Here is a 24064-nt window from a genome sequence, read left to right as displayed (position 1 = left end):
CCAGGATGAACTCATCGTTTACGACCTGATCTGGATTGCTAGTTTCCCGAACACTGTACGCATGTACATCTAATCATCGCCCGACTTATTAAGACAGCCATCAGTCTCCTCATCCGAGGCGTTGGTAGTCCTCTCCCTCAAGTCACATCTTCCCATATCGCGTGGGCATAGCTCCGCGTGGGCAATGTGTATGTGGACATATGGACATGATGCCCTGGGTAGTGAGGCTCCGATGGTGGAGGTCAATAAGGTCACTGGAATTCACACAAGAGGTTTTTCGACATGGGACTTGGGAATGCTAACTTTTTCGAACTCGACGTGGGAATGTAGGGGATCTGTTCTGGACCTCAATAATGCGGGATTTGAGCGCAGGGGGTCTGCTGTTGATACACTGTCCGTACGTATTGCTCTCATGATGTGCTAGTTTTGGTATTCGTGTTAGTTATGATGAAGAGAAAGATTGGAGAAATATGAAGGAGGGAGGGCTGTGGAAGTTGGTCTGTTGTGGTGGTGTGGAGGGGGTGCTGGGTGTGCAGTGGGTTGCTGCATAAAATGTGAGGCGTGTCCTTGCTTGGTGGTTGCGGGGGGTTGGGTTATGCTGGGGTTGTCTGAGGTTGAGTCTTTGACCAAGTGTGATTTCTAGGCAACTACGCTGGGTTGAAAGATGATGTGTCTTTACTCACACTTTCTCTGTGTTATAAGTGGTGTTTGCTAGGTTGGTTTACTACGGTTATATGTTTTAGACTCACGGACAACGTGCTCTTTCCTTAAAAGGTTTGGGCTTCTAGCTCTGGTGCTAAAAAAGGTTGCCTTCATACCAGTGGCCGACCTCTCCAGACCCTCATCTATTATCCTGTTGTCAAAAGTAGTCTTATGCTTGTAGCTCTCACGAATAGGACAACCGATATCAAAGAATATGTGTATCAGAAACTCGATTAATCAAGGGCTGAGTGTGATTCGCCTTAGATGTTGGGTATAAAATCAGTCCACTCCACGCTCACAAACGCGGTCGCACTGGCACATCTTAACTCAGCAAAGGCTCCGACAAACAGATATGATCTGGCTACACCATATATAATCGCCATTGGCGCTATCATGGCAAATTCCCAAGTCAGTGGTAACTCAGACATCTTCCTCTTGGGTTGCAAGGTTTGTCTTCGCTTCATTCTTGTTCGATGCTTCTCCAATCCTTCTGTGTCGACGAGATACAGATACAAAATTCTCCAGCGCCCCAATCTTGTCCATGACGCAACCGTCTCGAACACCCAGAAGGCAACTGTGATGCCGAATAGAACAAGTGACGAGATGCGCCACAGCAGGCGTTCGACGGCCGTTGGGAAGTCGGAATTCCACCCCGCCACATGTATTCCGGTGAACAGCAAGGTGGCGAAGCACAGCAAGTATTCTTGTACGCCATACGGGTTCATCGGAAATCCGTCGTTGGGGATGCGTTGTATCGGCCGCTCGGGCGGGATTACCGGCATCTTCATGAATGGCTGTACATTTACTGAGTATGCGGGTCCATTGAGATCGACGTGGTCAAGTGGAGTAAGTTCCCAATCCAGATTCCCTATCATGTCTTTCAGGGCTTTTGTCGAGTATATGTGCACCGGAGTGTGCACGTCAGCGGGCTTGTGTAGCCAGGCATACGATGTCATCAGCGAGCACACCACAATGGCCAGTGCGTTGAGCTCTAGTGTGGTGATGTCCAGTCCTCGTGCGGCTCGAGCAGTGCATTGGATGATCAAATAGCTGACTTGGAAGGCGGTCACGACTTTTGTGAATGTGTCCTGCTTCGATTTGTCCCACACCTCTTGCTTGGATATCGTCGGGTACTCGATGTACTTATGGTGAACCAACCAGTGGAGCTGTGCTGCGTTCAAAGGAAATGGCTTGCTGTCATCCTGTGTATGAAGCACGAAGCCGCCCATATCTGCGAAGAAGGCTTGTCGCATGTGCCAGTCGCCATATCCGGAGTCTTGAAATGCTTTGACGGACCACTTCGCTCTACTCCACTGGCCGGCGGCGTATGTGAGAACGAACTCAGGACCGAGAATGCCGAGGAGCATCCAGAGAAGTCGACGGCCGATAATCCTTGCATAGGAATCTTTCGGTGCTGGTATATTCAAGCACAACATGGTGTATGTGCTGATCCCGATCGTGGCTAGACAAGTCCATAGGATATCGAAGGTTCCTCGTCCGTTTGGCTGTTGTACCCATCCACTTACGCGTGTTGTTGAGGTAGCATTATCCGCGTGTTTATCCGAATCCTGACCGTAGTCATCGGTGCGATTTTGAAGATTCGACGATATGTTCAACGCACACGTTTGTCCATGGAAAACGGTGAACAGGAAAAAGAGGAACAGCACTTCAGAACGCCGAGCGGTCATCGTTCTGAACCCGCAGCGGGAAAACAATTTGAAAGATAGAAAACATATGAAGATAGGAGAAAGTCTCGGGAAACACTAGGACATCTACATGGATATCTGCGAGATAATGCGAGCGAGCCGAGTGTGAACGCAAGGCTGTAACAGCCATGGAACTCGGTAAACAACACAAAACGCCACTATCGGGCATGCAGTAAGCCACATACCACCTTCTACATACGCCTTAGGCGGTCTCTGTTTCGGTGCGCATCTGAAGAGTTCAGATGGTTCGTCGGTTTATGGTAGACGCAGTCTGCCACGATCTTTAATTAGAGAACGGGGTTAAGCGCTACGGCACGGATCGAACGAAAAGTGGATCTACAATGTGATAGGTCAGTTCGCGAAGCGTGAGAAGCTGAAACTTAAACATGGCGCGTACTTCGAGGCAGCATACGCTAGCTAGGAAAACACTACCCAGTCAATTCTCCCATATCTAGGCTTTTCTGTGCTCCGTTCCATCATTCTCTTGCTTGTCATTATGCCCGTATTCCCAACTATACTCAAGCCCCTCCTGGGCACGGTTGTTGGTGTTATAGGAATCTATGCCGCCTTTGTATCTCTCCTCACGATTCCCACGCTGCAGGACCACGTCATCTATCTGCATAGAGTAACACTCACATGGTCCCAAGACATCAACGTTCCGGAGCAGTGGGGTTTTCTGCGTAATCAAGTATCGCCTTTCCACCTCAAAACCCCAGATGGAGAGAATCTACATGCGTGGCATGTCTTGCCCCTCGAAACCTACCGTCAACATCAGGACGAACTTCGGAAAGAGTCTACAGGTCTTTGTCTGGACATAAAAGAACGGCTTTCATTCAAGCTGCTCAAAGATGATCCCACTGCTCACGTGGTAATCTATCTGCATGGAGCTGGAGGAACTTTGGGTTCTGGTTGGAGACCTCAAAGCTACCGAGCTTTGTCGGCAGCTTCAACTAATGTTCACGTTCTCGTTATCGACTATCGCGGGTTTGGGACCAGCACGGGGTGGCCTTCGGAAGCTGGACTGCTCACAGATGCTCTCACGCTGGTAAACTTCGCCATGAAGAGCGTCGGTGTCCCTGCGGAGAGGATAGTCGTGTTTGCTCAATCGCTTGGTACAGCTGTGGCGTTGTCTCTCACACACCACCTTGCGCTCCAGTCGCCTCCCGTTATATTCGCGGGCATTGTGCTTGTTGCACCGTTCGCCGACATAGGGTCCTTGACCGAAACGTATAAAGTTTCTGGGACTATCCCTTTGCTGTCTCCGATTGCATTCTTTCCTAAGCTTCTGGCGCTTCTCAACCGTTTCATAATCAGTAAATGGCCATCTAAGGAGAACTTGGCCGCTATGATCCGCCATCTAGACACTATCAATGTCGATCATCGACAACGCAAGTATGATATCACACTTGTTCATGCTGAGGACGACTTCGACATACCATGGATTCACTCAGATGTTTTATTCTGGCATGCGGTCAATGCTACACTTGAACCGTCATCAAGTTTGTCCTTCGGCGAACTAGAGAGAGTGAAGGCGAGAGAGAAAGTGCCGCTTGGTGCTGGTGGTTGGGAAATAGAATGGCGAGGAAAGGGTGGCGTAATACGTGAACAGATCGTCGAGCATGGACTTCACGACCGCATCATGAGTTATCCGGTTGTCAGTCTTGCGGTATCCAGGGCTTTTCACATTCAGGACGAAGTATGAGTATTGTCCTTCGAAGCAAACGTCTATCACTACTCTGATGACTTACTGGATAGATAGAGCCAAGTCGATTACTATTATTGAGATATTTTATGATACCAGAACGCAAACGAGCTGGACAAATTGCCTATACGAATATTTCTAAGATGATCTATAAGACGCGATTAGTCTTCATACGAATTGTAAGAATGTTCTGTACCGGATGGTGCGTAAGGTGAGTGGGTACGAAAACACCAAACAGGATCGGTGACTCAGGTGATGTAGTTTCTTCCCAAAAAGAATAGGTAGAACTGAATTGGTTTTGTTGGCATTGGATATACTAATCTTAATCTATGGACGGTTTGATGGGGCGCTCAGTTACTTGTGCGCCCGGTATGAGCGGTGAGAAACAGCTTGTTGACGCGGTCACTTGCATGCTATTCAATACATCCTTCCATTTCCATACTTTGTAACGGTTGATGTCGACTTAGTTTGCCTCAAGTTTGGAGATAGCAAGATTGTCTGCAGCAAGCTCTGCTTTCACTGTATCACATTACTGCCGCAGATCGGGGCGAAAACACAAACAATCACTCGGATTCTCGTGCTTTCCCTGGGCAAACTTTATAAGGCCTTCGCTTCCCCCATCTTGTCTTTCTTCCTCTACCCTTACCCTCACTTCTATCACGCGAACAGATTGCAAAAGTGCAACTGGCGACGAAGATGGCCGACTCGACCGAAACCAACTCAATCTTATGCGCCATGTGCACAGAAGTCGGAACCAAAGTTTGCAGTGGCTGTCATGAGATTCGCTACTGCTCAAAGCAGTGTCAGAAAAGCGATTGGCCCATTCACAAGCTTCTATGCAAGACCCTTGACGACTTCTCCGACGACAAGCGACCCCAAAAGGACGGCAGAGAGTACAAGCGCGGGATCTACTTCCCCAAGGCAGGCGAAACCCCACACTTCGTCTGGTTACCCTTCTATGGTGACCCTAACACCGGTACTTCGGTCTTAGACACCGCTGCAGTGCCCGAGCTCATGGAGGGTTTGGAGTCGATAGAGAGGTGGTGTATCGGAGACAACCAAGTACTACATCGTGAACTCGATCGACATCTGCATCTAGCAACCAGGGAGCAATCTTTCAATCGGGATCAACCATCATCAGGGACACCGAACAAGAGTCTGGAAAAGGTTGATCAAGAGCTATCGGATTGGTTCAAAGGGCCGATACTGGCCTTTGGCTCCGAGCACGGTGCCAAATGGCCGCATGAGTGCTACGATCTAGGACCTATGGATTTCCGTCATCTCGTCGACTGCTTGAGAGTGAACCACTACGGACTGGGCTTCGAAGAGGAGTACGTCGAGGGCAAAGGCGAGAAAGTCGTCGGTGTGAGACTAAACTGCGTCGGAGATGAGAACATAACGCTACGTGACTCACTAGAGTCGGTCGGCCTCTCGAAATCCATCTGCGATTCTGAGTCTCATATGGCCACCTCTGTTGCTGAGCGAGTCGGTGTCTCCCTCGTGGTGCGAAAGATTCCCCTCGCATTGGGCTGGCGCGACAGAACCTTCCTCGGAATGCCAACCCACCACAACTGCGGCGCTGCTGAGCTGGACGTCGATGGCGACAAGGGATTATGGCGTGCGGAGCGATTCATAGTCTCGCCGAAGACACCTCAACAGCTCTTGCGGAGCATGAGGAACGCGACCCCGATCGGCACCCTCGTCGTCGCTCGAAGAGACGGACAGCCGCTCAAACTGGCTCTGTTGATGGGTATACGGGACTACACTGTGTCCAAGGCCAGGACTACATCCACAGAGGGTATCAGCATCAAGGAGTGGACTGAGAAAGTGTTGGACAGTGTCTCGAAAGAGGAATTCCAGGTGTGGTACGCGGACTATGTTTGCGAACTTCTTAATGATCCTCATTTCGACCCTCAGAACGCTTGAGTTCCTCATGCTAGTCTTGGAATTGGATGGTCGAAACTGTGGCTGACAATCTTTGGCGGCTATATCGCAGAGAGAATCGGTGGACTTGTACTTCTGAATGTCAGAAATTGCGCCTACTTGGAAACGGATGGATACTTGCTGAAGATCACTTATGACAAGGCGCCAAGCATTGGAATTCGAGAGAGAGGCAACCTGTAACAACATCTTTCAATGAATTTCAGCTTAGACTAGATGGACATTATGTGATGCAATGTTTTCAGTCGGCTCCTCGAGTATTGTTCCTTCGTAAAATTTGCATTCTAGTGAACATGGTAATATCTATTGTCGTAGTTATATCTTACGTTCCTATATGAGGAAGACGCATGGTTGTGGCAAAATGAGACAAACGTGAAAAGTTATTGCTTCGTCCGTCGTAAAGATAAGTTGCTGAGGCATCAGAAGAAGAGCTGTGCAACTCGTTCTCACTTCAATTTAAACATACACTTAGGCACTCAAGTGATGGCAGCTGCATAGATATGCTGCTCTTACAAATTTCCTATGGAGCCTCAAACGAACGTAGTTGAGGGATATGGAGCTAGGCACATGCAAGCCATCAACGACCGTGGTATTATGAATCGTAGTCCACTGTGTTGGACATATTTTCCACCTCCGTGCATAGTACGGGACCATCCGCAACCGCAGTCTACCCGAGTCTCGACATCTCATGTTCGACTACCACCGGTCAATGTTCTTCGTTGAGCCATGGTGGTTTTATTCGTCATCCTGTGTTCCCTCGAATCCGCTAGTTTCTGCCATTCCCTCGAACTCTTCGTCGTTTGTATATTCTTCGTAATCGAGCTTGTCACAGCCCATGTCCCTTGTTTCTTCAGATTCAACACTCCGATAGCGTAGATTGATCCCGACATCATGTAAACCGTCAAATAGCTGCTTGCTGAACACGTCGAAGGCTCTGATGATGCGAGGAGGATCAAACCGAAAGTCGAATATGATTTCTCGCAGTTTCGGCAGTCTATTGCGGTCCTTTAGGATGCCATCAAGCCATTCAATGATGTATGGATCAGGGTTGTAGATAGTCAGTTTCTCAAGGCGTGGAGGGAGAAGGTCGAGAGGGTGGATGTGAACCTGTTCCGTGACGTCGATTATCGCGTCATGGGGTAGAGAAAGGTATTTCAAGCTCGTAAACTGGTTTAAAGGACTCGATGGGGTGAGAGCGTCCAGCACCACATGACGTTTGTTGTCCACGGGCATGATGTTGAGGAATTCCAGAGAAGACGATAAGGGTTGTAAGTTCTGCATAACGTAGGCCAGGGTTCCCGAACGTCTGGGCATGAACATATCCCATGTTGCGCTATCGGGGCCAGTGAACAGAATCCTGAACTCCTTGAAACTCTGGAAGCATCTGATGATCCTCGAAGATTCTGAGAATTGATGTGTGAGTCCGCAAGTAAAGAAGATCTCAGGAGTACATCTCAGTGTAAGGCGTTCCAGAACGAGCTTTGTTTTCCAAATTGGGAAAGAATACCGCTTGTATGAATATCGAATGCAGTCCAACTCGAGGATGCGAAGTTTTGGAAGCTCGCTCAATTCTTCGCCGAAATCTTCGCTGGGGATGCTCAAGCTCACTAGAGACTGCAGAGCAGGAACTGAGACCATCTTGATGCTTGGGATGTCCCACGGTCGACAGTACAAACTCCCAAAGGAAGCACCTATATTCAACTTTGTAGGGAGGTTGAAGTGTTCGAGGCGTGGTAGAAGGAAGAGTAAGAGTCCTGTACACGCTGGGTACCAGGTACGGTATGGTGTGAGAAGGCTTTCAATCATCTTGATATTAATGATTCGATCTGCAGGTACAAAATCCCAGTTTGCGATATTGGGCGCCTCGAGGCTGCGGACACAGCGTGCCAGGTTGGGGTGATGTACAAGTGTCCTAAGCAGCAGGGGGATGCTTTGAAATCCGTTTGACAAGCGAATATGGCGATAAAGACCTTCTTGCGCAATGCCATGGAAGTGCGTTACGTGAGTTAGAGCTTTGAGATCCGCCGTACCTAGCTTGTCGACGATTCGGAGAAGCAGTTCATCTGGAAGGTCCGACAGGTGCGCCATGGTTGCGATCTGGGCGAGAGGTAAGGCTCTCCGAAGAGGTTTGCACAGTTGGTACGATAGTATGAGGCCGAGCTGAGGTTGAGGTTAGGGTTGATGGTGGGGATGATGTGGAGGAAGGTGTTAAATAGTGAGGTGGTAGTCCTGGGGTCTTGGCGTATGCGGGCTCTGGCTTTCACTCTCTAGTGAAAGCATCTCGAGGGTTTCTTGGGTGATAGAATAGGCTTAGCTTATGCGCGGCAGTTCTCTCTCTCCTAATGCTGCAATGTGAGCCAAAAACCACTCTTTTCTACACACAGGCAAGTGTCTAAGGGCACGCCAAACGAGGGTTGACAAAGGCACTTCGAGTGTGTGAAGTGGGTGTAGAAGGTGATAGCCGCGTGAAGACCCCAGGGTCTAGTAAGAGTCAGAGTTAAGATAGCAATGGCTACAACGTGGGTCAAGATGAGAATATAGATGATACTTTAGATTTTCCGTATCTACATTAACATCAGGTTGTTTTGCTCTACTGTGTAAAACACTGTGCCTCTTCTAAGCACTCCCAATTCCTGTACCAACTGGGCAGTTGGGCACGTTAGCCTGCCACGCAACTTTCGCATACGCAGGGAGATAGCTGTTAGTAGTGAAGCTCTCATCCATATAGTATGAAACCTGGCTCAACGAGTAACTTCCACCAACGTCTGGCTGGTTCAGAGCATTGACAATGTAGCTCGCGATGAAGTCCAAGAACACCATGTCGACGGTTTCCGGCACAGAGCCGTCAGTGGGGAAGGAGCCGTTTGCTTGGAGATCGTTGGGCTGTGAGTAGTTGGGTATGCGCGAGTGAATGGTGTCGTCACCGTCAGTGCCGAAGTCGTCGGTTGTGACGGGACCAGGCGAAGGGGTAGTGGACTGGCGCCTGATGAGGCGACCGCCCTGCTTGGATCGTCGGGTCATGCCTTCGTATGAGTGGGTGATAGGTGGATCGAGGCAAGTATCTTTGTCAGCAAGAACAGGGGTGAAATCAAAGTCGGCGGTTGTCATGTCCCTCTTCTTCTTCTGGAATGGGCCCGCGTTTAAGATGCCGAGGACTTTTGAGGCTTGCTCATAGGGAACGTTGGGGATATACTGGAAAGCATCCTTGAATGGGGAAACGATGAAGGAATCATCGTAGGTGAACGGACCCTTAGCAAGGTCAAATCGAACGCTTCCAGTGTTGATGATGATGATGCGGGGAATATCTTTTCGGGTCTCGTTCACGACGACAGTGGCGAGAGCAGTTTGCAACAATCCAAAAATGTTCCCTTCTGCGAGGAATGGCTTGCAGTACTGGCAGTACGTTGCTGGTGCACATCCGTACAGGCTCGTAAGGTTCAGTTTTGCCCGATCTGATGTGATCTCAGAAGTGACTGCAAGGCCTTTCTCGGTGTCAAAATGGGCGTACGATTGACTACCCTCCGCGTGGTAGGCGAAAGTCAAGCGGTTCCAGTCCAAGTATCGTCGAGCATAGAGAAGCGAAGAGTTGGAGGTTGAAGTCGGGAAATGTACACTTGCAGTTGTCGTTCCGGAGCTGAGAGCTGGGACTGCACTTCGAGTTGGATGAGGAACGCCCTTGGGGTTTTGCTTGGCATTGTATTTAGGGGCGTTGATGCCAGTCATGGCTAGCCAGCCTAGAGTTTCACAGTATCGTCCTGTCTCAATATCAGTCGCTGACGTCGTGTGAGATGAGACTAGCAAGACTTACCAGACTCGAGTCCTGTCGCTTTGTTGTCGTATACCACGAAATCGCGGATATGTGTGTGACCACCGAAAGCCTGAATAGGCACATCCGGTCTCATACTGCGAATGGCGCTGAAAACAGTGCCGAATGTGCTGCTAGACACATTCGTGCGAACAGGGTTATGTCCGAGCATCACGAAGAGATCAATTGGCTTAGGAGAGTTGACAGCTTCGCGAAACCAAGTCTGATTGACCATGTCAGCAGCTTTGATGACTTTAGAAACGTTTGAGTTGCCGGTGAAATCAAACAACACTCCAAAGGCCATGACGTGGAGCCCTAAAACATTGTAAGTATTCGCGCCGAAAGAGAGGCTACATCAGCATACCTTGCTTCGTCTTGAAGTAACGATACTTCGATCCGATGTATTCAAATTGCCCGGTGGTAGGGTTTCTGATCTGGACATTGCTAGTGATGTATTTGTCTCCGTAGACCTTTGCAAATTGGCCGAATGTCTCATACGCAATTTCGGTAACATAGAGCTCGTGATTGCCAATGGTAAGCAGATCGTAGTCGACGTTCTCAAATATGGCATTGGAAACATTGCCGTTGGGGGTTGTCGCGTCGCTCAAGCCCGCGCCATCATGAAGGTCCTGGTCTGCATTAGCGACTAATCCCCAAGTTACGACTGTTCACATGGTAGGTAGAACTATGATTCCAGGACTCCGATATGCAGTCACTCACCCCGGTATCAACTAAAAGCAGATCTACACCAAGCTTGTCGGCTTTCTTCTTCATGTGCTTTGTGAAGCTCACGTAGTCTCCCCAGTCTGCACCGTAATTTTGCTCTTTGATATGTCCTTCCAGCCACCCATGCGTATCGGTGGTGTGCATAAAGTTGATCTGGCCCCACTCGAGAGGTCCTTTGGGTCCCGAAGTCGCATTCTGCGCTTCTGGCTGCATCCTGCGGACGTTTCGAGTAAGTACGACGTCATCTTTCAACGGGCCATAGCAGCTGTGATCACCCTCACAAGCGGAGGACACCGCCAGGAGAGACGCAGTCGCGCCTAAAGTCAAAAGTCGCATCTTGAAGGAGGTCGGAAGACAAGGATGATGAGAGATGCTGGGGAGTGGGAGCTCGTCGTTTTAAGCACGCAGCAATCCCTACTATTGGTATCGTGCATGGCATATGCATGGGCATACCAACGATGGTGATTGGACAGGAGATAAGCTTCTTGAAGCTTGATAGCAGGACGCTAGCAAAGCTTGGTCATGATGGGCACCTTCCCGATGGATGGTTAGTGTATCGTTCGGCGATCTCGCACTTCGACCATACATCGCGTCTCTCCGCTCACGCATCCACGGACTTGGTGTCTCCCGCGTTGGTAATCTCCACTTTATGAGATCTCGGTTATGATTGAGTGCACGGCTGGAACCCTTCACATTCTGCGAAGGCAAGTGGTCTCTGATTCCCGTCATCAAGCTTACACGCCGCACGGTCAGCTCCGAATACTAAAATGTGACATACTCTCGGTCTAAACTCTCGCTTAGTACTACCTACCGAGAGTTATCATACGCCTATCATTTGCATGTTGCTTGATCAGGACTACTCATGAGCACTGACCCTTTTTCGCCACACTCCCTTCCTAGGATATGCTCAAGTCAGCAATCTGACTTCTCATGAAATTGGTAATTGTCTCATACAGCATTGAAGTAAACGTGAGTAATAAACGCTCACACCCGAACGATAAAATCTAGGATGTTCTGATCTTGGAGGCTATGTAAGGAAAGGCACAACCCAACCTCCCCGCGGCCATCCATCCCGCGGAGTCCCACTCTCCAACGACGCAACCGCAAAACCGGAAGCCAATTCACGTATGCTTTTCCCAAGAAAAGCAAGGTTTCCTGGAGCAGACTCATAATTCGAATGTTGGCGCGCTACTTAGTTGCAGCATGGCCAAAAAGAGCCTTGAGTGTGTTCAAGGGGTGTAGCAGACTATTATGCCCGTCCAGCTTGTACACATCATCGAGAACGAAGTAATCAAGCCCACTGTTTCCCCGCAACTCAAACAACGCGTTGAAGGCCGAAAAGCTGTTCTCTTCGAGAGTAAGAACGCGTTTCTCAGCTTTCACTATATGCCTAACTGGTCAATTTCTGCTGGTATGAAGGGCGCTGGACTGGAATGGATAATTTACGTAGACCTAGTAGCTAAACACGTTCGGGTTGTACTCGTCAGGCATTGCAGAGTACGAATCGGTAACTCTTGAAGCGTTTTTTGCTCCGAGCACGGTGGGTTGAAGGTGATGCTGCTCACCATTGGGTGCTTGTACTATAATTTCTAAAAGTCATGGCTTGAGGCATCTTGGTGAGTAGTAGATGAGGGTTCATTTGATTGTATCTTTGGTTCGGAGGGTATGGGATTAGAGAAGTGTTGGCGATGAGGCGTACCGGAGGAAATGATGTTTCAAAAAGAACCTTCTGGGATTGACGACAGTGGTCAAAATGCAAGACATAGTCAAAGGCGAAAAGACACAAATGAGATAATCGTTAACCAGCAAGAAGACGAGAAAAGGCGGAACAGTGGAGAAAAGTATTAACAGAGTTGCATGAAGTAACATGCATCCTATCCTGTAACTCCAAGCCACAGCCGGGCAGACCGAAGTAGCCAAAACCTGCATAACCTAGTCCTTGAAGTCATCATCATACCGTCTCTTCCTCTGCGTTTGTTCCTCTCCGTTCACTCCGCTCAACACGTCTAGTAACCAGTCGCGCCAGGTGCTTTCTCATCCTTTCTCAAGCTCAGCAGCAGTTCCCTGAACCGCGCCTTCTCACTCCCAGATGCACCGCCTTTTGTGCCCTTGCCGCTCAGATCCACCAGTTTGGCAATTCGCTCCCAGCTCGTTCCACCAGCGGTCGTATCGTCTCGGTTGGCAAGGAACTCCTCAGCATCTTTTCGTGTCTTGGCAATCTCCTTGTCCTTCTTGTTGTTGTAGTTGTCGTAGAAATCGTCAATGTTCTCCTGGGCCTCTTTGATGGTTCGGTCCTTGCGCTCGGCGGAGACTTCGTCGCGGTGCTGGATCTGGAGATCACGGCGTTCGCGCCATTCTCGGATGACGTCGGGCTCTGGAGAGTCTGATCGCAGGGGGGTGAACGAGGGTGCGGGTTGGCCGGGGAGGAACGGGAGTGAGGAGCCGGTGATGGTGCCGCCGGGGGCCATGTGCTGCTAGAGTTAGCATGTCTTGTCCGAGGAGTTGCATCCACTATCGCCCCGCGTCCTGCACTTATGGTGTGGACCTGCTCTCTCTCTATTCTTCATCGGTGACACGGGCAATGGCGAGCTAACTACTTGTGCAGCACAGGTGAAGGTGGTGGAACCGGCGCATTGCTTACGTTGTTGGAGGTGTCGATTGCGGGGAAAGAGCTCTCAAAGCCGCTCATCTCCTCTCCGCCAACGTTGGCCTCGTAGTCGTCTCCACCAAGCAAGTCATCATCCCCATCTTCGACTGTTGCCAGCTTGTCGTTGTCCGAAGTGAACAGGTCCGCGTCGTCGCCGAGCATTGCGCGTTCGCGTGAGAGAAAGTCGTCGGTGCCATTTGAGTCGCCTACGAGGTCGAAGTCGGTGGCATCACCGCGCGCTTCGGTGTGACCTGGGGAGATTCAGCAACTTGTCCGGAGCTCCATCGGGGGTTCAATAGCGGCGCATACCAGCGTCAATCTCATCCAACGACGGGAATCGGTCAGCCATGGTGAAGGTAAAGTTTATGAGAGACTTGGGGCGGGAAGAGAAGGTGATGCAGGCAGCAATCGATTGTCCACTATTGTTGTCGTTACACGTTGCTGTCACTACCAAGGAGACAGCCCGCCAAGACGACGGAGACACCTTTCGCCGACACCATTAGCGCCACAGCTGCCAGAGCTCCCTCGAGCTCTTCCCATCAACTTCACCAAACACACGTCATCAGACTAGTCACGTCGCAGACCAATATCTCTTCTGCAAACTGAAGAAACGCGTTCCAACTTCATCATTGCAGTGCAATAGTCGCGTGATCGGCTTGTCAGGTTACTCGCGTGAGAGCTCGTCACCAGTAGAAGCCGTTGTCAATTCGTGAAGACCTCGAACATGGCTTTTACAGAAGACAGCCTGAAGGCGAAGCTCTCGTCGCTCAATGAGACGCAAGAGGCAATCTGTACCGTGGGACAGTGGATCCTCTTCCACAGGTAAGGCTTCCCATCTATCCATGGACAATCACGTTTGTCGAACCTGGCGCAAACAGCTTGCCTGCCATCTGCACATGTCTGCACACTCGCGCACCCTTGCACTCCAGTCACAATTCACATGGCTTGAGACGCGATACTAACATGATCTTCCCACAGACGACATGCCGAGCGCATCGCGCAAGTCTGGTTCCAGCGCGTCAAAGAGTCCGCGCCCAACAAAAAGTTGACCTTGATCTACCTAGCAAATGGTAGGTCCCTCTCAACTCTGATATTCAACGCAACTAAAGCTCACTTTAACTACAGAAATCACACAAACTTCAAAGATGCGCAAGAAGGAGGAGTTCATTCGCGCATACGAACCACTCATCGCCGACGCGACGGCGACCGCATACAAAAGCTCACCCCACGAGATCCAGAACAAGATCCGCAGAGTAGTTGAGGTCTGGCGACAAAGGCAGATTTTCACTCAGGCTGTTCAGCAGAGCATCGAGAAGCAAATTGACGGTATGGCTTGAATCGACTATCTATGCGTGTTGGATTTCCTACTGACGGCTCACAGAACTTGATCGAACGCGTACAAGCAAGAAGCCTGCCCTCGGTGGCTCCCTCTTTTCTAGCTCTTCTGTACCACCCGAGCTCACACCCGTGGCACCTCTCGCGATCTCTGTCCAGAAAGCGGATCTCCATGCAAAGCCAGCTCTCGCAACCGCAAACCAGGACTACGAGAAGCTCACCAATCCGAACAATGCCATCCCTACTCCGCCGATGCACGCAGCTGGTCTTGCAGCGCTTGTCAAGAAACTCGCCGTGGCTGAGGGCGCCGTGGCTGAAATCATGAAAGCAAGGCAAGCTCTGATCATAGGGCTCGAACAACTTCTCGAGGCAAACAAGTCGAAATTGACGCAAGAGGAGGCGCAAATGCTGGACTTGGGGACGCGCAAAGACGCCATAGACAGCCGCAAGCGCGAGGTCGAGCAGGCCATTCTTACGGGCATGTCAGCCGCCGACACAAATAAGATTTCTGCCGCGCCCTTCCCAGTCGCGACGACATCTCCCGCCGCACAAGACCGTCCGAAAGTCGAGGAACTCACGCCGCCACCCATGGAATCCTTCACACCCGTCGGATCGCCCCAGCAAGTCGCTGCCGCCGCTGCCTTTGAGCCTGTTCCCGACATTGGCAACGACGTAATGCCCGAAGCAGCTGCAAACCCCATGGAGCCTGAATCCGTTCCTGCCCCGCCTGGTCACACCGCGCTATCCACCGCCGACACAACCACGTTTGGAGACCCAAACCAGCACGTTGCGCTTGATCTGCTGAAGAGCCTACAACATGTGCGACCGGACCAGGGCGGTGTGTATGGGCAGAACGCGTACCAGGCTACGTACAAGAAGCGGAAAATGAGTGGTCACAATGTGCAGGAAGATGAGTTTGCGGCTTTTGAGGGAGATGGCGATATGGAAGGAATCGACGACAACCTCGGCGAGCTGATCTGAAGACTGTGGGGTGTCTAAGATGGGAAAATGTTGGAGGGTTAATGGTTGGGCTGTTGTAAGGAAGAAGCGACCAATCTCACGACAGTACCAAACATACTCAGGTTGTTGTACGCGAGCAGAAAAGTACTGGCGACCTTTGACGGAGTAAGGATAAAGCATGCGAAGATCGCATTCTATAAGTAATAGAAACTGGAAAAAGTCGAACAATTCATCATTTATCATTCAGCCGATACCATTGATCTAGGATATTATACACTCATCCACCCTTCGCGTAGTCTTGAACATAATCATGAAACTCGTCTCCCATAACACGCACTCATCGCAGAAATCACTCCTGTCCCGGCATCTTATGCGACTTCTCAATCTCCTGCATAGCGCGCTGACCCTCCTCAGTCGTCGCATCGATGACGCCCTCCTCGAGACTCAACATACCCCCATTCCCCAGCTTCTCGACAATCTCCTCGGCCTCCTCGACGCTCATCTTAGCCAGCACCTTGTTGACCTCATCCAGCTTGCCCGTCTCGAGCGCGCGCTGCAACCCCGGCGGAAACGTATCGAAGATCTGCCTCGACGCGACTTCCGCCTCGCGCTCCTCGGGGTCGGTCGATGTGGGTTCCGCCGCCGGGACGACGATGTTGATAGTAGTATTTGGGTTGACGGCGTGGAGTTGGATCTGCTCGACGCCCTCTGCCGACTGCGGGTTCTCTGCGCGCTCCTTGAGGATTTCCGCAGCGCGGATGCGGATGCGGCGATATGTTGAGTCGACGTCGTCTGTGAACATTTTGCTCGCTTGGTGATCTTTGCTCTGGATGCGCTTGAAGAACAGTTCCACGCCCTGGCGGCCGCCGAGCTGGCGGCAGTACTGCAGGAGCAGGCCTTGGTGGACGCATTGGCGGGCGTGTTTGGGCTTGCCGTCGAGTTCCGAGTTAAAGGCTTCGACGAGGAGGCCGTCGGTTTCTTTCTCCGCCATGACGGAGGGGTTCGCCATGAGGAATTGCAGGCAGGCGTACCAGTCGCCGGTTTTTATCTTTGCGAAGGATTGTGCGAGGGGGGAGGCGGAGATGTCCTCGTCGTCGGCATCGTCGTGGGTGGCGGTTCCTTCTTCGATGTCGGCGTCTGCGCCTGATGATTGGTCTGTGTCTGTTCGGGAGGGTGAGGGGCGGGATGGGGCATTGAGGAGCTCGGTTGTGGTCTCCTTTGCAGGGACGAGTTTGGAGGATGTTGAGGAGGAGGAGGACGGTGTGGGGACGGGTGCCTTTTCTTCTTCGCCCTTCTTTACGCTAGAGTAGCTGAAGCCTTCGTGGATGTCTTCGCTTGTGATGTGCTTCTTGTCTTCCTTGTCCAACTCGGCCAGTTTCGCGAAAAGTTGCTTCTGCAGGTCCACAACCCTCTCCTTTTCCCTCTCCAGACCTTTGATGAATTGCTCATATCGTGGTTCCTCGCTCTTGCTTGCATCAATGTCCTTCTTCACTGAATCGACCAGACTCGCCATCATCTGCGGGTACGATGGTTTGTCCTTGATGTGCTCATGCACGCCCTCTGGCGGCGGTGGTGGCCTCTCTCCTCCACCGTCCTTGTCTAGCTTCATATCCATCATGCTCTCCATCATTGCCTGGAAGACCAGCTGGTCATCATTCCCACTTCCCTCTGTCTGCTTCGCCCTATGCGACTTGAGAGCCGTGAGCAGGCGGTCGATGCGCTCGGTGAGGCCATCGTTGATTATGCGTTCGTATTTCAGAGTCTTGATTTGATGGCGTCGGTGGTCGCGTTCCTGGTGGATCTGGGCTTGCTTTGCGCGGATGAAGGACTTCTTGTCGACGTTGGGGTGCACTTCAATGTCACTATCGTCGGAGAGCTCGAGAGCATCCTGGAGGATCAATTAGTTACTGCTTCAACAGGTATAGTGTCCGGTCAGTAATTACTCACCCACTTGCTGTAGTTGATCACCATTGTGTGTGTGTCGTCGTCTTATTGCTGCTTGATGCTGCTATCGACGTCAAGCTCGCGATTGCCCGCGGGGTAGGTTCCTCGTCGAGGTGGGATGCCAAGCTTTCTCGAGAACCTTCGAGTAGCCTCATCTCCATTCTGTCACTGCACCGTCACTTCCACACTTCTGTGATATCTCCATTGCGTCGTCACGGATTTTCGTACTCAATCACAACACCTCTTCTATGTCTTCAATAGGCGACCTTACTCACAGACATGCAGTCGGAACTCTCCCGGGGATTGCCAGACACGGAACATGGACATGGCTGTAGAAGACGATGTAAACAGACTTGGTAGTAAGATGAAAACCTTGGTTCGCCAAGAAACAAACATTCAGCTACGTGAGCTAGGGGTAACATGCTCTCTGTAACACAAATGAGAGATTTTGCGCTCATTGCGGGTGACCAGGGGAGCTGCGACTTCGATATATATTCGTCCTGCTACTCCATCAAACATGTTTATGCTACCACAGCACGCAGGTTACCTCGTTTGCAACATTCACTCCTACTTCCGCCAAGGTCTTGGCCTCCGCAATCCGCAAATTACCTCCTATATCGAACCTCAACTCGCCTGTTTCAGATGTTCCAGGGATGGAGACGCTCTTCTGATCACTTGAGAGAACCTCGTGCTTCTACATTGACTTATTCATTAGTATGACCCTCAGCAAATATGTTCTCCCATATCGATCAATCTATTCCCGGGACGTCCTTGCCGGCAGACTAGATGAGATCACGTGTGATCTACACTCTGAGACGTCTTCCGACTACTCGAGTCGGGTCCACCAATCCCAACTCTTAAAGAATTCACTATTGCTTGTCATCTCAGTCAATGCCTTGTTTCATGAATCCACCATGTTTCGTCGCGAACTGCCGGCGTCAGCGTCTCGCTTTCGCACCCGGTCCCAGATGTCAAGGACTGAATGTGCCGGTTCCACCTGGGGAGTTCATTGGAAGCCTTGACCGTTCTGGTCCTTACTTGCAGACGCCAACTCAACAAGACACCACTTTGACCACCACCGGGGAATTGTGGAGATTCCAAGATCCACACTATGTGCTGTTAGTGCGTTTCGTTTAATCAATTGTCCATCCTTCATGATAGCCTGCAGGCATAATCTTCATGGATGTTTCAATCTGTGTGGTGCAGAGGTGTCCTGACTCCAAATATTAGATGAAAATACCATATAAGAGCAGCCTCGCGCAATATCTTTCGGCATTCAGGTCATTCAGAACCCGAAGCATCGCATTCATACTTTCGTTTCTTGTGTGACTTATATTCTCCCACTTCTTCACTTCTACACTCATCATACGCTAGTCGTACATTTTTCACTCTTTCATCATGAGGTTCATCATTCCCGCTCTTGGCTTCGCCACGGCCGTTGCTGCCCACGGCTACGTCAACAACGCCACAATCGGCAACAAGGACTACACTTTCTACCAGCCATACACAGACCCGTACACGAGCCCCACGCCTCAGCGTATCTCGCGTGAGATCCAGGGTAACGGGCCCGTTCAGGACCTCACCATCTCCGACATCCAGTGCGGTGGATACGCTGCTGGAGGCATCAATGGCTCCAAGCCTGCCGCTCTCCACGCTGCGGTCGCTGCTGGCTCCGAGGTCGAGCTCTTCTGGACTCTTTGGCCCGAGAGCCACATGGGTCCTTCGATCACCTACATGGCCAAGTGCCCTGATACAGGCTGCAACAACTGGATGCCCGAGTCAAAGTACGTCACTCACTTCGATTCCTACTTCCAATACTGACTATCATCCTAGGGCTGTCTGGTTCAAGGTCCAGGAGAAGGGCCGCACTGGTACCTCTGATGTCTGGGGCTCCGACGACCTCCAGGTCGCTGGTGGCTCGGTCAAGTACACCGTCCCCAAGTGCATTGCCAAGGGCAACTACCTCGTTCGTCACGAGATCATCGCGCTGCACGCCGCGTACGAGTACCCCGGTGCTCAGTTCTACCCAGGTAAGACTTTCCAGACGTTAAACCTTAATGCACAGTAGCTAACGACGTGAAGGATGTCATCAATTGACGGTATCATCCACTGGAACCACTGTTCCCACCGGTCTTGTGTCCTTCCCCGGTGCCTACAAGGCCACGGACCCTGGTATTACGTACGACGCTTACAAAGGTATGTTTATGGACACTTCCCATCCATTACTTGTACAGAAAAGCAGCTACTAACGTCATACAGCCTCTACTTACACCATCCCCGGTCCCAAGCTCTTCACCTGCTAGATTGGTCGACTGATGGAGAAATGATGATCTTTCATGTATATAGTTGCCTCCTACATAACCTTCACTTCGAATGCGATGCGTGCGTCTGCTCTGAGCTTGTTCCTCTACCTTGTTGCTCTGTGTGTTGTGTTCTTGATATGTGATATTCGGATTCGGTTTTGTGAGCTGTTTTTGATGTGATTTTCTTACGTCGCAGTGAATCTCCATTTGGACTGCGGTTCCTAAGCGCTGGCCTTCTGTAGTTAATTGATATCTTGATTGTGTGCTCTACGTTTAACTAGGTGAAGATATAGGGACGTATCGATATAGAATAGCATTGTTCTTGTGATGTGACGGATTAATTCTTCTCTTACAGATCAAATAGTATACATCCATCTCCGACTGGTTGGTGATATTGACTGCATGGGCTATAGGCGGTGATGCTTGGTACGTTGGAGCATCCCCAAGAATTGATATATATTTGACTACTTGCAATCTCTGGAATCTGTTTTCTCTTGGCAAATATGATCTACACTTCAGTTCGGGGTTCAAGTATGGTTTGCTTAGTCCGCTCCACAAGGCACCTACCGAGAATCCTCATGCTAACTTTGACGCGTACTTGGCGATGTCTGAAGCATACATCACCACGTCAAGTTAGTGTAGTAGGCTACTTGGGACTAGTGTATCAGCCAGCTCGACGCAAAAGATGGTAGAAAGAGCCCCAAACACCTGCTGGACAAAGTGATGAACTGATAATGAGACCTGTACAGCTATGGCCCCGAGCGTCTCGAAAGACAGCATGTGCAGATTTCCGCGATAAGCAAGTCACTCGTCGTCTTAGGTGTCTTCTCGACGGTAAAGAATATTCGGATATTGAAACCGGCGCATACAAGTAGCACAACTATCGTCTTTAGTATTCAAATAGGCCCTTTGATCTATGAGAAATTATGAGGTATGCTGTGTTAGAATTGAGGACTATTAGCAACCCGTTTAACTCGCAAGCTCATCGATGATGGCGAAGATTGGGATTATGCCCTGTAACGTTAACAGAGCATATACAAGCACATCCGGTGGAGATACTGTGTGAGGCAGCAATCAGGCTGGAACACCGCCCAGGTGCAGAAGCGTGCCAAGAACAAGAGTAGCCAGGCACCCGCGGAGTGGCCCGATTCAGAGTATACGCTGGTTGCTAAAACCAATGGAGAATGAAGATTTTACGGATTTTTGGCTGACGTTTGATTTTCAATCTGTCGTCGAAGATACTGATAAGGAATAATCTATTCTCAGACCACAGGCGTGTACTTGAACGGCGACGATACGCGATACGCTGCAGCCAAGATTTCCAACAGTGTGATCGAATTTGAGTGGAGATATACTTGGATGGTTGGAGAACATCTGAGTGGGCGTTTTGAGCCTGAGTGTGCAGCCATCGTAGCTCAGCCTCCTTGCATCATCGCTCAGCCTTACCAGGCAAATAACTCACAGCAACGTCATTTGTCAACACTATATTTGGTGACTGGAGGAGATACAATTAGAACTGCCACTGACGTATGTAGTCTTATAATGCATTGGAGCCTGATCCGGTGATTCTAATACCCAAAAATAGTGATACAGCCACTGTGTCACTATAGTAGAGATGTATATACCCTTGGATGGGCAGTACATTTGGGAAATGATCAAAGTACAGGAATACTAGTAAATTCAGCTTCGACGTTGTTCTTCCCGGTGGTCGACATCGACAATGGAACACCTTCCACTTCAGGAGACGGAGCTCAGAGAAAGGAGCGTTGGAGGTCTGAGCAAGGAGCTGTCACCTAACCCGCCAACCACACGTACGTTCAACAGTGAAAGAACATTTGGTTCTTGATCTGACAGCATGCTAGCTATCAGCCTTGCTCTATGTCCGATATCCGAGCAAGAGGCCAAGGACAAGAGCCTTCCGGCGTTGAAGTCATTGCCTCTCATACTACGCACGCCTTTCATCTGCAGTGCGCTCGTTTTCAACCTCCTGGTCCTCGGCCTCCTCATTTCTTTATTATTCTACGACTACTTTAGTTTCAGCAACCGCTGGAGCTATCTCGCCATCCAAATCCTGCCTCCTGTTCTCGGCACAATAACTGCTTCGCTTTGGCATGCCATTGCTGTAAACCTCAGCCGCATGACACCCTTCATGTTGGCCGCGGAACCAGAAGGATCTGCTTTTGGCAAAACGATCCTGGGCGCGTATTTTCCGGGACTCAGCCTGCGAAACGCAATCGCCAATGGCAACGGACTCCTGGCGTTTGTCTGGATTTTAGAGATTATCTCCGCGACGATCTTGTCGTTCAAATCATCACTGCTGAACACGGCGAATTACGATGATTATGTCGAGGCTGTGGTCACCCCTTGGGCACTGTACTCGCTCATTGTTATCTATGCTCTGATGTGTGTACTCATGGGTATTCTGACATGTAGATTGTATGATCTTGTTACCGGCTTGAGGTGGGAGCCAGCGTCGATAGCGGACCATTTGGCTCTGTTCCGTCACAGTGACTTTCTTGACAAGTTTGAAGGCACGGATACTGCGGAGAGGGATTCTTTATGGGACCGTCTGCAGAACGATCATCTGAAGCTTGGGTATTGGAAATGAGGTAAAGAGATCTGGCATGGCTTTGGAGAGATCCCAAGACGGATACAAGGTGCGTGTGACCTCGAGTAGTCTACTTCACATTTTCTGACCTAATGACAGCGACAAAGGCAATACCGGCACCATCAGATAGCGACGGACAAGAACAACAACCACAGCGAACCGGAGTGCAAGGCACTCAAAAGGCATCCCAGCCTCCCGCTACCAAAAAATGTATGACTTCTCAATAAGAGTACTCCAGACGACGAAGACTAACATGAAATCATAGTCTCCTTACGAGACATCGCCGATACTCGTTACCGCTCTGTAGCCTTGAACATGGAACATTGGATGGCATATATCTGGATCAGCCTCACCCTAACACTACTAGCCGCCTCCATAACCGGCCTGGCGATCGGTCTCGTGGGCGGGCAAACAACCTCAATGTCCTACAACTGGGCGACCGTGGTCTTCCAATTCATCCCCGCGTTCAGCGTCAGCCTTTACACGTGGTTTTGGCAAGACGTAGACCTCTTCGCCCGATCGACACAACCCTTCAGAGGCATGTCAAGCCCCAAACCGGCTTCCGAAAACCTTCTCTTGGACTACAACACTCTCCCTCCTTTTGTTGTGACTTTCGTGGCTCTGAAGAACGGACACAAGAGAATTGCGTGGACATCGGTCGTGGCAATTGTCCAACGATTGCTTCCCGTCCTCACAGCAGGATCAACAACCGTGGTCCCTGGAGACGAATCAGGATCGATTGTATACGCGTCCATGCCACTCTTCATTTGCATCACCATCTGGCTCGCTCTGTACTGCTTCCTCATTCCACTCGAGGTCTTTGGCCGGAAGCTGCCCCAACATTACGTCAAAAGACATCTACCACGCTCTTACAGTTCCATCTCCGACCTCATCTCCTGGGCGTATGCGAGCAAACTCCTCCGTTCGGACGACGGCGATCCGTTTGACTTCCCCATCTCAGGACCGAAGAACGAGCGATGGTATATGGAGGCGCGTCTGAGACTCAAGCTGAATCATGACAGATCGGAATTCGCGACGTATTCGTTTGGTTTGTACGAATCTGTAAAACACAAAGGTGTCATGTGCATGGGGTTCGATGTTGCTTCGAATGCGGTAACGATTCCGTGCGGAAGACGTGTCAGCAAAGAGGGTAAAGAAGACGTGGAAGCGACGCAGGAGTTCACAGTCATGTTGGCACCAAAGGACTCAAAGCATGTATTGGGCGCGACGAGAGAGCGGCCGACGGACTTGAAGACGTTGGCTGAGCAACAACCTCCGCATCAAGCAGAAGAGGAAGAACCCCAAACTGAAGCTATATAACTAGGATATTATTTTGGGGATATAGCGTAATCATGCGTGTTGTAAGCAGATAGACGCAACACAGTAAGACTCTAGTATAGTAACTCAGTGTAGAAGCTAATACCCAGCCTCTTTGCACACAGTAAACATCAGTAAGAATACACAATGATAGTGACAGAGAGCTAATAAGCCCTCTCTTAACATTTAGTTGCTACATGTACCAATGTAATGTTGAAGAATATAGTACGTGGGAAGACTTCATTTGGAAACAAGATTGTGTGATCGAGTTCTTATTAACGATTCCTGGAATTTACACGACAAAAGAGTATAGTATTCCGCCCTTGGCCATCAAAGAACTCTTAGTAACAATCAGCTGTATGTCCTTA

At 50.3% G+C, this 24064-nt stretch overlaps 10 protein-coding genes across 10 annotated transcripts; 5 read left to right on the top strand and 5 right to left on the bottom strand.

Annotated features, from left to right (window-relative positions):
- Positions 1-943: 943 nt before the first annotated feature.
- P153DRAFT_392026 (uncharacterized protein) lies at positions 944-2653 on the bottom strand. The gene has a single exon (XM_033671116.1). It carries the CDS (start codon positions 2388-2390, stop codon positions 963-965), a length of 1428 nt encoding a protein of 475 aa, XP_033529089.1. The 5' UTR covers positions 2391-2653; the 3' UTR covers positions 944-962.
- A 154-nt stretch (positions 2654-2807) lies between these two features.
- On the top strand, positions 2808-4442 carry P153DRAFT_362445 (alpha/beta-hydrolase). Its single transcript, XM_033667135.1, has one exon. It carries the CDS (start codon positions 2905-2907, stop codon positions 4108-4110), a length of 1206 nt encoding a protein of 401 aa, XP_033529088.1. The 5' UTR covers positions 2808-2904; the 3' UTR covers positions 4111-4442.
- A 364-nt stretch (positions 4443-4806) lies between these two features.
- Positions 4807-6229, top strand: P153DRAFT_329293 (uncharacterized protein; the record flags this gene model as incomplete). Its single annotated transcript, XM_033665384.1, has 1 exon — positions 4807-6229. One exon carries the CDS (start codon positions 4807-4809, stop codon positions 6034-6036), a length of 1230 nt encoding a protein of 409 aa, XP_033529087.1. The 3' UTR covers positions 6037-6229.
- Positions 6230-6613: 384 nt separating this feature from the next.
- Positions 6614-8139, bottom strand: P153DRAFT_392023 (uncharacterized protein; the record flags this gene model as incomplete). Its single annotated transcript, XM_033671115.1, has 1 exon — positions 6614-8139. One exon carries the CDS (start codon positions 8137-8139, stop codon positions 6787-6789), a length of 1353 nt encoding a protein of 450 aa, XP_033529086.1. The 3' UTR covers positions 6614-6786.
- Positions 8140-8667: 528 nt separating this feature from the next.
- P153DRAFT_278830 (uncharacterized protein) lies at positions 8668-10795 on the bottom strand (the record flags this gene model as incomplete). The annotated part of the gene is made up of 4 exons (XM_033662979.1): positions 8668-9806; positions 9860-10171; positions 10221-10485; positions 10577-10795. The coding sequence occupies 4 exons, from the start codon at positions 10793-10795 to the stop codon at positions 8668-8670; spliced, it is 1935 nt and encodes a 644-aa protein (XP_033529085.1).
- Positions 10796-12213: 1418 nt separating this feature from the next.
- Positions 12214-13647, bottom strand: P153DRAFT_362442 (uncharacterized protein). The gene is made up of 3 exons (XM_033667134.1): positions 13539-13647; positions 13224-13480; positions 12214-13053 (listed from the first exon to the last, which is right to left on the bottom strand). The coding sequence occupies exons 1-3, from the start codon at positions 13576-13578 to the stop codon at positions 12589-12591; spliced, it is 762 nt and encodes a 253-aa protein (XP_033529084.1). The 5' UTR covers positions 13579-13647; the 3' UTR covers positions 12214-12588.
- A 131-nt stretch (positions 13648-13778) lies between these two features.
- On the top strand, positions 13779-15790 carry P153DRAFT_392020 (DUF618-domain-containing protein). The gene is made up of 4 exons (XM_033671114.1): positions 13779-14051; positions 14208-14299; positions 14355-14555; positions 14611-15790. Exons 1-4 carry the CDS (start codon positions 13954-13956, stop codon positions 15543-15545), a joined length of 1326 nt encoding a protein of 441 aa, XP_033529083.1. The 5' UTR covers positions 13779-13953; the 3' UTR covers positions 15546-15790.
- A 50-nt stretch (positions 15791-15840) lies between these two features.
- On the bottom strand, positions 15841-17719 carry P153DRAFT_305323 (Hsp90 co-chaperone-like protein Cdc37). The gene is made up of 2 exons (XM_033664597.1): positions 17472-17719; positions 15841-17412 (listed from the first exon to the last, which is right to left on the bottom strand). The coding sequence occupies exons 1-2, from the start codon at positions 17493-17495 to the stop codon at positions 15874-15876; spliced, it is 1563 nt and encodes a 520-aa protein (XP_033529082.1). The 5' UTR covers positions 17496-17719; the 3' UTR covers positions 15841-15873.
- Positions 17720-18866: 1147 nt separating this feature from the next.
- P153DRAFT_372014 (lytic polysaccharide monooxygenase) lies at positions 18867-19771 on the top strand (the record flags this gene model as incomplete). The annotated part of the gene is made up of 4 exons (XM_033669357.1): positions 18867-19252; positions 19302-19498; positions 19551-19664; positions 19728-19771. The coding sequence occupies 4 exons, from the start codon at positions 18867-18869 to the stop codon at positions 19769-19771; spliced, it is 741 nt and encodes a 246-aa protein (XP_033529081.1).
- A 1667-nt stretch (positions 19772-21438) lies between these two features.
- Positions 21439-23889, top strand: P153DRAFT_392017 (uncharacterized protein). Its single transcript, XM_033671113.1, has 5 exons — positions 21439-21582; positions 21634-22366; positions 22418-22428; positions 22479-22589; positions 22645-23889. The coding sequence occupies exons 1-5, from the start codon at positions 21492-21494 to the stop codon at positions 23697-23699; spliced, it is 2001 nt and encodes a 666-aa protein (XP_033529080.1). The 5' UTR covers positions 21439-21491; the 3' UTR covers positions 23700-23889.
- The last annotated feature ends 175 nt before the right edge of the window (positions 23890-24064 follow it).

Source organism: Dothidotthia symphoricarpi, assembly GCF_010015815.1.
Source record: "Dothidotthia symphoricarpi CBS 119687 unplaced genomic scaffold P153scaffold_1, whole genome shotgun sequence".
Lineage (NCBI taxonomy): Eukaryota > Fungi > Ascomycota > Dothideomycetes > Pleosporales > Dothidotthiaceae > Dothidotthia > Dothidotthia symphoricarpi.
The sequence above is the reverse complement of the archived record's forward strand: the minus strand, read 5'-3'. Positions and strand labels throughout refer to the sequence as shown.

Excerpts from the sequence above, each read along its gene's own strand:
- P153DRAFT_362445 (XM_033667135.1), top strand. The coding sequence starts at position 2,905 with ATGCCCGTATTCCCAACTATACTCAAGCCCCTCCTGGGCACGGTTGTT.
- P153DRAFT_392026 (XM_033671116.1), bottom strand. The coding sequence starts at position 2,390 with ATGACCGCTCGGCGTTCTGAAGTGCTGTTCCTCTTTTTCCTGTTCACC.
- P153DRAFT_305323 (XM_033664597.1), bottom strand. The coding sequence starts at position 17,495 with ATGGTGATCAACTACAGCAAGTGG. Across the intron at positions 17,413-17,471 it reads TGATCAACTACAGCAAGTGG|GATGCTCTCGAGCTCTCCGA; the intron begins GTGAGTAATTAC and ends TTGATCCTCCAG.
- P153DRAFT_392017 (XM_033671113.1), top strand. The coding sequence starts at position 21,492 with ATGGAACACCTTCCACTTCAGGAGACGGAGCTCAGAGAAAGGAGCGTT. Across the intron at positions 21,583-21,633 it reads ACCTAACCCGCCAACCACAC|CTATCAGCCTTGCTCTATGT; the intron begins GTACGTTCAACA and ends ACAGCATGCTAG. Across the intron at positions 22,590-22,644 it reads GCCTCCCGCTACCAAAAAAT|TCTCCTTACGAGACATCGCC; the intron begins GTATGACTTCTC and ends ATGAAATCATAG.
- P153DRAFT_362442 (XM_033667134.1), bottom strand. The coding sequence starts at position 13,578 with ATGGCTGACCGATTCCCGTCGTTGGATGAGATTGACGCTG. Across the intron at positions 13,481-13,538 it reads GTTGGATGAGATTGACGCTG|GTCACACCGAAGCGCGCGGT; the intron begins GTATGCGCCGCT and ends GAATCTCCCCAG. Across the intron at positions 13,054-13,223 it reads CAATCGACACCTCCAACAAC|CACATGGCCCCCGGCGGCAC; the intron begins GTAAGCAATGCG and ends TAACTCTAGCAG.
- P153DRAFT_392020 (XM_033671114.1), top strand. The coding sequence starts at position 13,954 with ATGGCTTTTACAGAAGACAGCCTGAAGGCGAAGCTCTCGTCGCTCAAT. Across the intron at positions 14,300-14,354 it reads CTTGATCTACCTAGCAAATG|AAATCACACAAACTTCAAAG; the intron begins GTAGGTCCCTCT and ends CTTTAACTACAG. Across the intron at positions 14,556-14,610 it reads CATCGAGAAGCAAATTGACG|AACTTGATCGAACGCGTACA; the intron begins GTATGGCTTGAA and ends GACGGCTCACAG.